Consider the following 14,829-nt stretch of genomic DNA (forward strand, 5'->3'; position numbering starts at 1 on the left):
CAGAACCACACACACATCAACAAATACAATTATTTTAAAATAATTAATTTAATTTGTTATAAATCAATGATGGGAATGTATTACATTTAATACTGTTTATATTTTAATATAATTTATGAGATGCCAAATTCCAAAAAATGTAAATATTTAAATATTTAATCCCGACCACTCCAACAGAAGGCGCTGTCGCTACTCGATGGCTATATCTATAGTTATTTTGGCAAGGTAAACTAAATGGATACTTTTAAAGAATACATACTCATGAATAAGAGGTTAAACATCAGATGCCCAGGCCATTTTTTAGACCATGAAAAAAAAAGTTCTAGGGCAACCATATCCATTTCTATTCCTTGAAGTATTTGTCAAACATATCACAAATCAGTGGCCACATAAATATGGACATCAGAATTTCACAACAGAACATGCTTGTCTTGGTTTATGTCTTTATTCTTTCCTTTTAATTTCTAAAGGAAAATGTATGTTACTGTTCTTAATATGAACTTTTTATTTTTTGTTTTCAGTGGGTAAGGAAGGTAAAAAAGGGAGAGAGGGGTAGAGTGAATGCAACACTTTGGGGGGCTGTCCAATGTGCTGCCTTAAATTAGCAGTGGGAGAGGTTGGACTGAGGGTGGAGCTTTGTGCTGTCACTATCTCCCTTAGTATTACCTGCAGTGCTTCAGTAGGTTGGCTGCACTGGTACTGTGTGTAAGGACAGAGAGTGGGGATACATATCAGTGAAAACCAAGCCTTGAGTAATCAAGGTAACCATCCTGAATCTGCAGTGCATCTATTTTAGCAAGTTCATGCATTGCAAATTGCTGTAGATATGGCTGGTTGTTTGCAAAGAGGAAGACTGAGTGCAGCAGGAGCACCTCTGAAGTGCCTATTTGTTTTGATTTCATTAGCATGTTACCTCTCTAAAGCGGACGCAGATCCTTTCGACACAGCTTTCCGCCATAGTCACAGACCTGGACCTACCGTTGAAACAATCTTGGTAGCCAACAATGGGATTAGAGTTCCCTTTGGACGCTCCATCTATCTGGATTCTATCAATGACCTTGTGACTGAAGTGCACGCAGGAGACCGCTGTCACATTACAGTTCTGGACAATGACCCACTGGCTCAGAGACCTGGAATGCTAACACCCAAGAAGTTCCCCTGTGCTTTTGGTGCAGAAGAGGTGAAATATACTCACTTTGGTTCCCGGAGCCCGAGCAAAGACCACATTAAACTGCAACTGAGGTATGACTCAAACACAGACACAGTGGTGGTTCCTCTGATTCTTGAAGTAGAAGTGGTCTTTCAGCAATTGGAGATTGTCACTCGTAACATGCCTCTGGTTGTGGACAAGCTCAATGGGCTAAGCAACCCAATTGACAAAAAAACTTTGGAGTTTGCATTTGAAGATGGTGTTACTACATGCAAGGTGACCACACTAGTTGGTGCAGGCAAACTTCCCAGGTATGGTGGTCTTACTGATAACTCTGTTAATGGCCAGATGATTAATTGCGATGATTTTGTCAAGAAGGGAATTCAGTATCAACACACCGCAACTACCAACTCTCCAAACAGAGACTACATTCCAATGCTAGTGGAAGTACAAGATAATGATGGTAATACTATTCAACAAGAACATTTCCAGATAATGGTTAGAATCAAAGAGGGTAATGAAAACACACCACCAAAACCTAGCTTTATATCTATGATGATGATGGAGATAGACCAGTTTGTGATGACAGCAATTACTTTGGATATGCTGGCAGCTGAGGATATTGAATCAGATTCTGATGAATTAATCTTTAACATAACATCTCCCTTGGGCTATCAGCAGGGCCATATTATCAGTACAGATGATCCAAACCAGCCAATCACTTCTTTCCATCAGAGAGATATTAAAGATCTTAAGATCGCTTACAAGCCTCCCTCTGAGGATTCAGACTTAGAAAGAATTTTCCAGATTGAATTTGAAATTGTTGACACTGATGGAGCTGTTTCTGATCCTTTTGCGTTCATGATTGTTGTGAAGCCAATGAACACTTTAGCTCCGGTAGTAACCAAAAATTCAGGGCAGCTGCTTTTTGAGGGTCAATCAAGACCACTATCTAGCTCACAAAATTTAGAGATCAGTGATGAAGATAATCTTGATGATGTGAAGATTACTGTTATTGATGGCTTGAAACATGGAGAGCTGACTGTGCTAGGGTCTCAACGTAATTTTTTTACTACAGCTGATCTAGATGCAGGCATTGTTGTGTACCAGCACGATGGAAGCGACACTTACAGTGACAACATAATATTCAGAATGACTGATGGAAGTGATGAAGTAGAGTTTTTATTCCCCATCACAATAGCCCCAACTGACGATGAACCCCCTATTTTAAATGCAAACACGGGTATTGTGCTTTTTAAAAATGAAGTGATGCAAATCTCGCCCTTTATCCTGAGTGCCACTGACATTGACTCTGAGGATTCAACAATTAAATTCATATTAGAAGAGCCATTCTCAGCAATTGGTGAGCTGCTCATAAAACAGGTGGAGCCTCCTCCAGATCCATCTGCATGGAAATTTAGTGCAACGGATGAGATGTTTGAACAGGTGGTGACAGAATGGCTTCAGCAGGATATTCTGGATGGGAAGCTGTTCTATCGTCACAAAGGTCCTCATATTACCACCACTGTGATTGACCAGTTTGCCTTTAGAGTCCAGGATGACAATGACCCACCAAATCAATCAGGAGAGCATGTGTTCATAATTAAAATCCACCCGGTGGATGACATTCCTCCAGAACTTTACTCTGGAACCACATTACACATGACAGTCAAAGAATATGAGCTGACATTTTTTAAGAAGAAATTTCTACGTTACACAGATCTGGACTGTGATGACAGGGATCTTAAATACACCATCATCAAACCTCCTACTGACACAGATGAAAACAGCCCTGTTCCTCTTGGTGCCATTGTTCTGACTGATAGCCCTGACATCATAATCAGTGAGTTTACACAAGCTCAGGTCAACCACCATAAAGTGGCATACAAACCCCCAGACCAAGAGCTCGGTATTACTCCAAAAGTGGTCCAGTTTTCATTCAGTGTGGAGGACACTGCTAGTAATTCTGTTGATGGACTTTTTACAATCTTTTTACAGCCTGTTGACAACAAGCCCCCTGTAATTACTAATACTGGTTTCACTGTTCTGGAACGAAATACTTATATAATAACCAAAAATGAACTTGATGCCTCTGACCAGGACACGGAGGATGAGAATATTAAATTTATAGTGACCCAAATTCCCCGGTTTGGGCAGCTACAATATTTAGGAATTGACATGTCTAATGGGGAAACATTTGTGTTGGAGGACATTGAAAACAGCCGACTGGCCTACATCCACAGTGGTGAAGAATCTCTTCACGATGTCATTAAACTGGACATTAGCGATGGCTTCCATGAAGTCCCCATTGTTGTCAAGATCAGCATCAAGCCTGTCGATGATGAAACTCCAAAAATTATGTTACCGGCAGGTTTGTTAGGCACGTCCATTGATGTACTTGAGAATGGTGCAACAGAAATCACCAGCAATGTTATTCAGGGTCATGATGAAGACACAGATGACTTCATGCTGACTTTCATAGTTGAGGAGCCTCCTAGGCTAGGAGAAATAATGGTGAATGGAGATCCTGCTGAGCGCTTCACCCAGCAAGACATAATCAATGGCGTGGTCGTCTATGTTCACACTAGTGGTGAAATTGGCCCCATAAAAGAGCATGATTCCTTCAATCTAACAATATCTGACATGTCAGACGAATGGGTTGTTGGTGGCAACAAAGTTCAAGGGGTCCGTGTCCAAGTCACCATTCTTCCTGTAGACAGCATTCCACCTATTGTTAATGTAGGTGGCCAATTTGTAGTAGTCGAGGGTGAGAAAAATGTTATCACATTGGAGAACATTCAAGCTGAGGACATTGACACGGATAATGATGATATCTTGTGTACTATCATCGTTCAGTCCACATCTGGCTATGTGGAGAACATTTCCCCAGCTCCTGGGTCTGAAAAATCCAGAGTAGGCACTGCCATCACTGCATTCACCATTAAAGATGTTGGTCTAGGCCACATCTATTATGTCCAAAGCATTCATAAGGGTGTTGAGCCAGTGGAGGACAGATTTACTTTCCGCTGTTCAGATGGCATTAACTTTTCACAAAGGCACTTTTTCCCCATTGTCATTATCCCAGCCAATGACGAAAAGCCAGAGATTTTCATTCGTGAGTTTGTTGTCATGGAGGGGATGAGTTTGGTTATTGACACACCTATTTTGAATGCTGCAGATGCAGATATACCAAGTGATGAATTAGTTTTTGAAATACTTAAAAACCCAAAACATGGAAACATAGTTCAGCAGTTGAGCACTGGAACAGTTCCAGTGGTGACATTTACCTTAGAGCAGATCAAGGAGGCTTCCAATATTGTTTATGAGCATGATGACTCTGAAACCAAGGAAGACAGTTTTGTTATTCGACTCACTGATGGGAAGCACACTGTTGAAGAGAAGGTCATTATAATGGTCATTCCTGTTGATGATGAAACCCCAAGGATAGCCATCAATGATGGCCTGGAAGTAGAAATTGGAGAAACCAAAGTAATTAGTAACAGAGTCCTGAAGGCCACAGATCTGGATTCTGAGGACAAAGAGCTTACTTACATTATCCGTTATGGCCCTGGCCAAGGCTACCTTCATAGAATTACCAAACATGGAGTTGTAATTGGCAATATTAGTACTGAAATGAATTTCACTCAAGATGAAGTTGACAAACAGTTGATCGAGTATGTTCACACAGGCCAAGAGGGTGTCCGTGACCTGTTAAAGTTTGACGTAACTGATGGAATCAATCCTCTCATTGATCGGTACTTCTACATTAATATTGGTAGCATGGACATGGTCTTCCCTGATGTTATCAACAAGGGTGTGACACTCAAAGAGGGAGGTAAGGTCACCTTGACCACAGACCTTCTCAGCACAACTGACATCAACAGTCCAGATGAATATCTAAGTTTTAGCATTACTCGTGCTCCTAGCAGGGGCCATCTTGAAAGTACTGATCTCCCAGGGGTGCCCATCTCCACCTTCACTCAGCTGCAGTTAGCTGGAAACAAGGTCTACTACATCCATACATCTGACGATGAAGTGAAGATGGACAGCTTTGAGTTTGAGGTGACAGATGGCTATAACCCTGTCTTCCGCACCTTCCGTGTATCCATTACTGATGTCGACAACAAGAAGCCAGTCTTGACGATCAACAAGCTTGTGCTGGGGGAGGGAGAAACCAAGCTGATCACACCCTTTGAACTGACAGTGGAGGACCGTGACACACCAGACAACCTGCTACGATTTGTAGTGACTCAAGTGCCAGTTCATGGTCAGCTTCTGTTCAATGGAACACAAGTCATTACATCATTCACCAAGCAGGATCTAAATGAAAATCATATTACTTATAGGCATGATGGCACAGAGACAAATGAAGACAGCTTTTCCTTCACAATTACAGATGGGACTCACACAGAATTTTATGTTTTCCCTGATACTGTATATGAAACTCGTAAGCCTCAGATGATGACTATTCATATTAGCACAGTTGACAATGGGGTGCCTCAAATCATTGTAAACAAAGCAGCACCCACTCTTAGGGTTCTTCATACTGGGCACCTTGGATTTTTGATTACCAGCAAAGCTCTAAAGGCTGAGGACAGAGACAGCCCAAACAAAGTGCTTCAGTATGTTGTAACCGAGACCCCTCTTCATGGCTTTATCATGAATTCTGCTTTGGGGAATGATAGCATCAATTCCTTCTCACAGGGTAAGTTATACTTATTTTCCTTTTTTTTCCTAAATATTTTATGCAAAACCTGTCACTGTTATTTAAGATTTATTAATCTCCAACTTCTCCAACTCTCATTTCTCGTCATTAGCTGATATTGATGATATGAAGATTTGCTATGTGCTTCTTGATGGGTCCAATGCCACAAGTGACATATTCTACTTCAGAGTGGAAGACAATGGTAAGGATGTCTCTTCCTTGCCCCTCTCATTAACTGAAAGTATCATGTGTCAGTAAAGCTGCTTTTGGAATTCCAAAGCTTTCAGTTGCTTATTTAAATCAATTATGCTGAAGGGGACTTTTCTAGGTTGGCTTATAATTAGGAGAGTGTTTCTTTGTCAGTCAATATAAAAAGTAAAAAAAAAAACTTTTTTATAGTACAGTGATAGCATTGGAACTATGTGGTGGATCAATGCTTCTTCATTTTATCTGGTCAAAACATTCTGAGTTTAACTGTAATATTTAGAAATCCTACTGTATGCCCCCTCAGCATGACACATATACAGAGAAACATGAAAAATGAAACACTTTAAAAAAAGGATTAAGCAAATAATCTTTTTTCAACTTGGATGAGCCTGGACAAGTAGAGCTTTGGTAGTCAGCAAATAATAGCAATACGCTAACGTGCTTGGAGTGTGAATCAAGCTTTTTATTATTTAAGTAATTTAAAGGACAATTCCGGCCAAAAATGAACCTAGGGCTAAATAATACATGTGTACCGAGCGACCAATCTCTGGGATGCGTTTTCATGATAATCGAATGTACCCAGTTTTAACGTTAGTTTTGGCTTAACCACAGATTAGCTAATAAAGCTAGTGTATGGGGCATAAAATAAGTAAAAATGAAAAAATCGTTAGTTAATACCACTAACAAGGGCTCAAAATAGCCCCACACTAACACGGTAGCATAAATAAGGGTCCCTACTGCAAACCGAAGCATTGAGAACTTTGTAAGTGTACAGACAGTTCAATAAGAAGATACTTTATAAAGACAGTACACTTCGCGTATACAAGCAGGAGCCATCTTTGGAAAACAGACTCGACCAGTCGAACCACGAACGCTGTGCGTCCTGGTCGATAGTCACAGTTCAGCTCACGTAGCACGGCGTTCATGGTTCGACTGGTCAAGACTGTTTTCCAAAGACGCATCCCAGATAATGGTCGACTCGGTACCCATGTGTTATTTAGCCCTAGGTTCATTTTTGGCTGGAATTGTCCTTTAAGTAATTCCCAGTAACTTTAAAACTTTAACATTTTATTTGTACTTCTATTTGAATTCACTGCCAATGTTAATTCATATTATCAGCACAAATGAGTTTGTGTATCTGTGTGAATTCCTTAATGGTAAATTTAAAAAGTCGCAGACATTTGCTTGTTAGTAGTTTAACTTATGTCTATTTGGCTATGTCGGAAATGGAGCATGCACCAGGGCTGGCACTTTGTCTCTTTGGCAGCATTTCAGCTGGAGGACGTCATTGCTATAAGAGCCAGGAAAAGATACACACTGTCAGAGGCCTAGCCAAGATGGTAGAAACAATACCATTTAGAAATACTCAAAATAAGCCAGGACAAAAAAATATTACTATTTGGAGGATACTGTTTGTTTGTGTACATTTTAAAAACCTCAAATTGCCACATTACAATGTCTAAAATTCCTATAGGCTATAGCTAACAGAAAATAATGGAACAGGTTTACATACTCTCTGGACACTGCGACAGCAGGGTGTAGGTGTAACTCTCATCTAAGTAACTCTCATCTTCGGTTGAGGCTGACTTTTTATATTCTTTACGTTTGGTGTTTCAGAGACCCCAATGCTTTAAAAGCAATAATAGTTATTTCAAAATTAACCTTTTTTTCTTTCAATACTTTTTTCCCACTTTCAAATTCTCAGATGTAGTCAAAACGTGATATTATAACGCATTCTCATCCTTTGGCGTCATATAGGTGACGCCATATGACATTTCGTCGAAATCATACGCACATGGCATCCTTTAGCGTCAATATAACACGCACTGTTATGGGTAGGTTCAGGTCTGGGGTAGGGTACGGTTATGACGCCTTGGGATCTGCGTCTCATATTCACGCTAAACGATGCCATGGGCGTTGGATTTAGACGAGTGTCACCTGCATGACGCCTTGGGTTCTGCGTCTCATATTGATGCTAAAGGATGCCATGTGCGTAAGATTTCAACGAAATGTACAAAGCGTCACATGTATGACGCCAAAGGATGAGAACGGGCTGGATATTACTGTTTTTTGTTTGTTTGTTTGTTTGTTTTGTTATCATAGGTTGTTCTTTTCAGAGATTACATTTTATTAAAAAAATAATCAGTTCTAATAAGACAAGGACAAGTCATGAAGTATCAGCTGAATAAGTGTATTAATCATGTTTTTGAAGGGGTAGCACAAATAATATTCTTCATAGAGGGTAGGTCATGTGGCTTTTTGTTAAATGTCCTTCCATTTGCTGAGCTAAACCACCAAGGACGTTTTTTTGGATACCCATCCACCATTTTAAATAAAGCATATCTATACTAAGGCTGCACGATTGAAACATCGCAAATGTACATATTGCCATGTACATAAATGTACAAACTCTCTGACACACCCGAATCACACGCACATAAAGCCACCTCTAATTCTGTTATTTTCTGTACTCGAACTGTCAACTACTCACACAGTTATGTCAAAATGCCTGTCTTGGCAATTATTTATGTAAACACAGTCAGTTATGTCTTAAGTGAACATAAACAGTTGGGAAAGAAATTGGATGTGAGTCAATAGGATCAGTGCATCAGGTAATAAAGTATACCAGCTGCTGTCTGTCAGTTAAACAACAAGAAAAAGAGAAAATCACTCACTGTCTTGATTGAATAACTTTTGTAGCTTTAATATAAATCAATGTACATTTAATTCATATGAAGACTATGCAGTTTTAATTTTACATTTGATTGTTCAGTTTTGTATTGTTTCTTACTCGAATGCTACTGTTAAATAGATCTAATGTAGGCCAACCTGAAAAACTTAAAGCACTGTTTATTTGATTTGTATATCTGTTTTATTGTATTTGTCCTATTGTTTGTAATTGATTTGTGACATTACTTTTTATGTAATACTAAAACACTGCTGTTCAATTTCAGAAGTTGTAGTGATGCTTTATTTTCCCAGAAGGAATGTGAAACATATATATTATCACTTTCAGTTAATATTTCATATTTAATTATTCTATTCACTTTCATGTTGAAATAATTTAAATTGATTTTACACACTTAAAGCTTTATCGTTTTGCATAAGTTAACGCATATCACATTTTTCTTCAATATCGTGCAGCCTCTATAAAAACAATCCCTACCATCTACTTGCGTTGTAAGTGTCACTATTCTGTTCTGTCTTGTCTGCACCTGTTCTTGTTAGTCCCTGATTAGTTAACCTTCATCCACCTGTGTCTAGTTAGTTCCCTCGGTTACCCTGTGTATATATTCTCCCCGTTCAGTTCAGTCCCTTGTTGGTTATTGTTTGTGTGTGCATGTCTTATGGACACGCTGTTACACTCTGTTAAACCCGCTTGTTTCATTAAAACTTATCTCCATTGGAAATTACCTTCATAAGTCTGTTTCATCTGCCAGGTGTGACAGTGAATATAAGATTATTAGGGTAAAGATTAAACTGCCTACAGGTTTCAGGTTTAAACTGCATATACACTTCTAATTCACCCGGCTTTGTTTAATTATTGGCAATTTGCAGATCATGGCATTTTTTGTTACTTCCATTTGCTGTCAGCGTTCACATGATACTTTTATAAAATACAAGCTTAGGTTTCATAACAGAATATAAGCTTTTCGTATTAGGGACATAAATCATATCCAAAGCAATGTTATATGATCATTTGTAAGATGGTGGAATGCATTTCCTCCAGATTTGTGGCTCCAGCTACACTGACCCGGTGTAAGTGTAGAAGTCATTGCAGTCAGGTGTGTGTGTGTGTGTGTATGTGTGTCTGTCAAGGAGCCGTGATCTGCTAACAGATCTCCTTTCAAAGATCCCTCTAAGCTGAAACTCAAAGCCATCACAAGATATTCTGAAAACCTTGGAGCTTCCCCTTGCCTAATTCATCTTTTGAGATGTAAAAGATCATACTGCAAGGTTGGGTTTGGATTTTCTTCCAACATTTTCTAAAGTCTCTATTTGTGAAAAGCCAGGGAGCTTAAACATAGACTCTGCCCCAAAACCTTGTGAACTTTTGAGGCATCATTGGTGCTCTCTGGAAATTGTTCCAAAACCTTCAAAAAAGGAGGCATATATCTGCAACAGGCTTTGTAAAAGAATTATAATAATCAGAGAGGGTGGGGAAAAAATGATATAAATGCTTTACTTTCAACATGAAAACAAAACTTTTAGATTTTTTACTAAATTTGCCTCAATATTGTGTGGTATATTGTTATGCTTTTTAAGAGTATCACATTGTTAGTTTAGCAACATGCTAACACCAAAACTACACTGAAATCAATTGAGTCTACTGTTGTTTTCTGTGCAAATGAATGCATATTTAACGTTCCAAAACAGTGACATACAAAGTAATCTTTCAGTTAGGATGCTGTATTTGAAGGAAACTGCCTATGTAGGCGGTAGACAGTAAAGTACTGTAGCTCGCAAGGTTTTAGAATAGAGCCATGTTCTTGCATTGGGTAAGTCTAATGTAAAGCTGAAGAAAATTGTATCTTAGGGAGAAACAAAAACTTCTCAAGTTTGGAGGTTTATTTTTCTTCATTGACGTCTGCACCTAATCTGTGTGTCAGACATGTAAACACCCAAAAGATTAACTGCTCTATGGTGCCAGTGGCTTCCACAACCACACTAAACACAGGAGCCACATCGTCACTGATCTAGTTCTTCCTTGCAACTCAGATTTACGATATTTTGTGAGTGCTAAATGATATGATGTATGGTTCTGGGGTTATTCTTATCTCTTACAGATGGCAGAGTTCTTCCTGTGATCTGAGCCTTGAGATCGCTCTATGGGGCCTGTTCCTTTAAAGTGTACTTTCTCTTGATCTCTTTCCTTCTGCCTACCACAGACAACTTAGGCGACTGGTGTCAAAAGAGATGTGGCTGGTCTGCCATACCATAATTCATCACCCTACAGTTTGGGGATCAGGTGCCTGGCTTTTGCAAATGTCACGTGGACAAGTACAGTACCTGCCAGTGTCCAGTTGTCAAATATTCCCCCACTGGAATGCCTGGAATTACATGAGACGCCTAACATAGACTTCCAAGCTTGGTGTTTGTGAGATGCCATTATTAGATGCAGAGGAAATGGCTTAAGCTTCTCGGGTCAGAAAGATCTGACCCATATTTGAATATGACTTCATGTTGCCTTGTGAAGTCAGATAGTTTTGGGTCTAATCTGAAGCATTGTCATGCATTTCATGTTTAGGATACTTAACATGGCCCCAGTAGTTCTGATGAATATAAAATATATATATATATATATATAAGCCAGTATAGTCTTGTAATATGCTTCATGTGAATGTTGATATCCTCCTTGCGATCCCTCCCATGCCTGAGGCTCTATATAACTACGGTATTCTATGACCTGTGGCACTGAGGTGAAGATCTATCAGAACTATCAAACTCTACACTTGCCAACATGAAACTTTCTACAAGCAAAAATTGTTAAAGACCCCTGTGATGAAAATCAAGTTCTTAAATTTTTATGTCTATGCAGTGTTTTTAATATGCTTTAATGCAAGCCATTTGCAAATTCATAAGTCCACATCATTGCTGAGTATTTTCTCCTTAAAACTGTAATTTACCAAAGACCGTCTCAAAAACGAAGTTTGAAATCGGTGGTGTTTCTTACTTCACAAACCTTGTAACCAACAACGTCAACGTGCCAGCGGGCTTTAGCATATCATTAACAATCAGCTCATACCCAGTATATGTTTCTGTTGATATGAAAAAATTGGGGCACATTTGAAGAGCTCTTTTCCTAAACGCCATTTAAAAAAAAAAGAGTTTGTCATGTCTGTTTGCTGTGTACTGAACCTATTCACTGCTCCATCAACGTTTCATGCCAAATCGCTATATTTCTTTGTTTAAAATGTACTGCAAGATGCAGTTTCTTTCCAAACCGCGATAAGCACCGAACCTATTTTTAGCTTAAACGCAATACATCCCCTCGACTAATCAGAATTAGGTGAGCGTTCAACGCAATCCAACATGGCGGCGCTCTGAACAGAGGTTTGTTCATTCATTCCTCCATTAGTATAATCACATATTTATATTGATTTAATTACTAACCATAATGAGCTTCTTCTTTTTTTTTTTGTCTATTCCGCATCTCAACGCACGCATAAAGCTTACCAAAAAGAACCGGCAAAAGTAGTGATTATGCATGAAACATTTGAATTGTTTATAATAAACTAGTGTTTTCTGTCAGTGTTGGCTGCAAAGATGAAGTTGACGATGCTGACTCGCCATCTTCGCATTAGTGAACGAGCCTATTGAGAATGAGGAGATGTTGTCACGACAAAGCGCCCCGCCGCCAGAGACCGCGTCATCCTCCCCTTTCCACCATTTTGAGAGGATACCCACCAGCACCGTTCATTGTTTGTATTGGTAGTAGAGGAGGTTGTCACGCTATTTTAGAATGCCTGGAAAACACCATTGTGTAAAAACTGCTCCAGTGTCTCACACGATTTTCGTGGAAACCGTAGGAACCATGCGTTAGTTTTTTCGTTTCCCTACATGGAAAAAAACATGAAGGAGAGCATGTCTCCGATGTGATAAGGAGACGTTGGATTTATTGGGTAGCTGCATTTAGAAGAAAGGACATTACTTTCGACAGCATCTCTGAGTCGATGAGAGTGTGTTCTCTGCATTTTAATTCGGTTAAGCTCTCTAAAAATGTATTTAAATGTGTTTATGTTGTCGGCTCTTAAAGCCACAAAGCGCACCTGACGTTGTTGCCTAGCCTGCTAGCTAACTACAGTGCCAAGCATAAGTGAATACATCCATGCTAAAGTTGACTAAAAAGAGGAATAACAAATCATATTTTGTAAATTGATCTTAATGCCTTAATTAAAAAAATTAGGAAAAATCATCATACCTAGAGATTGGCATGGGGCAAGTTAGTTTCCATAAGATCATCTCTCAAAGCAGATCAAACCAGCTATTAGGATTATGGTGAAGGGTGTCTTATGATGTGGGGCTATTTTAATTCCAAAAGCCAAGGGAACTTTATCAGGATGCATAATATCCTGGATCCATAAAATAACTGGCCTTTAAAATAAAAACCTGCCTGCCTCACTGGGAATTTAACAGAGGGGTGTCCTGACTTATGCACCCTGTATTTTAAGGAAGAAAATTCATTTATTTACGATACATTATTCTAGTCTTTCCTGCTCCGTCTCTGTATCGCTCTAACACTGTTGCCCCTGGCAACCGATAGCGTAGGATCCCAAAATGTTGGACGGGCTTAATTCGTCACGTGACAGCAAGCTACCGTGACGTATGTCCTCATTCTCAATAGAGAGAAATGCACACTTCATACAAATTAGCCTACATAAGCAGAGAGAAAACAATTAAAAACAAAAAGAAATTGGCTAGTTTAAAAGTAGACATTTCAAGCTTTCTATAGATATAATTCTCAGGTCTGTGAGGCAAGTATAGCTGTATTTCGGTTCATTTATGAGACGCGCTCCAGTTCACGCGCCGGTGCCTCCTTGTCCTGATTATATTGTCTGCTATATCTGCTATACAATACATAAAAACGTGTTATCATTATGCTACATCGACGAGCTATAATTTGCTCTTCCACTTCTTATTCTGAATCAGTTTCTGGTTCAAACATATATGGCTGAATTTCCACTTGCCATTGAGTAGCGTTCACTACAGTAAAGTTGACTGAGTGGATCAAGTATTATGAGCTTATGTGATTGAGTGGAGGCGGGGACTAATTTGCATTTTAATAGCTCCAAGTATACTAAATGAAGCGAGGGTTAAATTCTAACTATTTTAAGGCATGAAGATTATGAAATTTATTTTCACAGGAAAAAACTGTTAAATATTTCATTTTGCTAGTGACAAAGGTGAGTTTTAATGGATAAAATTGTTGACTAGAGGGGGACTTTGTTGCTATTATTTGTAAGAATACAACTTAAAGTCATTAATTCCTTGGGGAATTATTACTGTCAGCCAGAAACAAAGACATAATAACAGTTGGAAATGTAAATGTTAGTTTATGTAAAAGTCAGGAATACGTTTTTTTCAACAGCTATAAGAATAGGGTGACCTCAGTGAGAATGTATCCATTACTTAGCCCTGCATTCTTTTTATATATTATTGCAGTCATAAATACCCCCAGAGCTTCAGACATCCCCTTGTGACGCCTGAACCTATTCAATGAGTTAGCACCACTCACTGATGCTGATCTTTACTGGGCTTTACTCCCACTCCAGCTTACAACAGAAACCCTTAAATTAAATGCTTCGTAACACCACAAAACTGCTATTGCACTGCTCAGATTCTCATGACTTCTAGTGAACTAAAAACAACATTCTGAGAAAACGGTCTGAAAAACTCATGAGAAAACATTCTGCTTTCACAGGGAGACACTTTTGTGTTGTTTGTTCATTGTAGACACAAATCCCCCTAGTGTAGAAAGAAGCAGTAAGAACCATGACAGTAGGTTTGGGCCACCCAGACAGTGCCTGCTGTCCGCCTCAGTTGTTGCTCCCATGCACAGATAAAAGTTGACAAAAGGGGAGAACAAGGGAGGGGATAAGTGCAGGGAGTGAGGATACAGCTGTCAGTTCCCTCTCTTGGAATCTAAAAACCACTTAGAAATGGTGTGAGAAAGAGAAGAAAAAGTGCACAGTCAGAAAACTGAGGTGGCCCCCACAATCACTGTTAAACTGCACCTGCCTTCCAAACATGGCAATAAAATATTTAG

The 14,829-nt window shown here is 39.2% G+C and overlaps 1 protein-coding gene across 1 annotated transcript in view; it reads left to right on the top strand.

The window, feature by feature from the left end:
- Positions 1-692: 692 nt before the first annotated feature.
- Positions 693-14,829, top strand: part of frem3 (Fras1 related extracellular matrix 3) — a 38,916-nt gene continuing 24,779 nt past the window's right edge. Inside the window, exons 1-2 of the mRNA XM_077246734.1 lie at positions 693-5,855; positions 5,968-6,057. Coding sequence (XP_077102849.1) covers positions 827-5,855; positions 5,968-6,057 — 5,119 coding nt within the window. The 5' untranslated portion in view covers positions 693-826. The remainder of the gene's footprint in view (positions 5,856-5,967; positions 6,058-14,829) is intronic.

This window comes from Siphateles boraxobius, unplaced genomic scaffold (assembly GCF_051911475.1).
Source record: "Siphateles boraxobius isolate OS27281-9 unplaced genomic scaffold, OSU_SipBor_1 29, whole genome shotgun sequence".
NCBI lineage: Eukaryota > Metazoa > Chordata > Actinopteri > Cypriniformes > Leuciscidae > Siphateles > Siphateles boraxobius.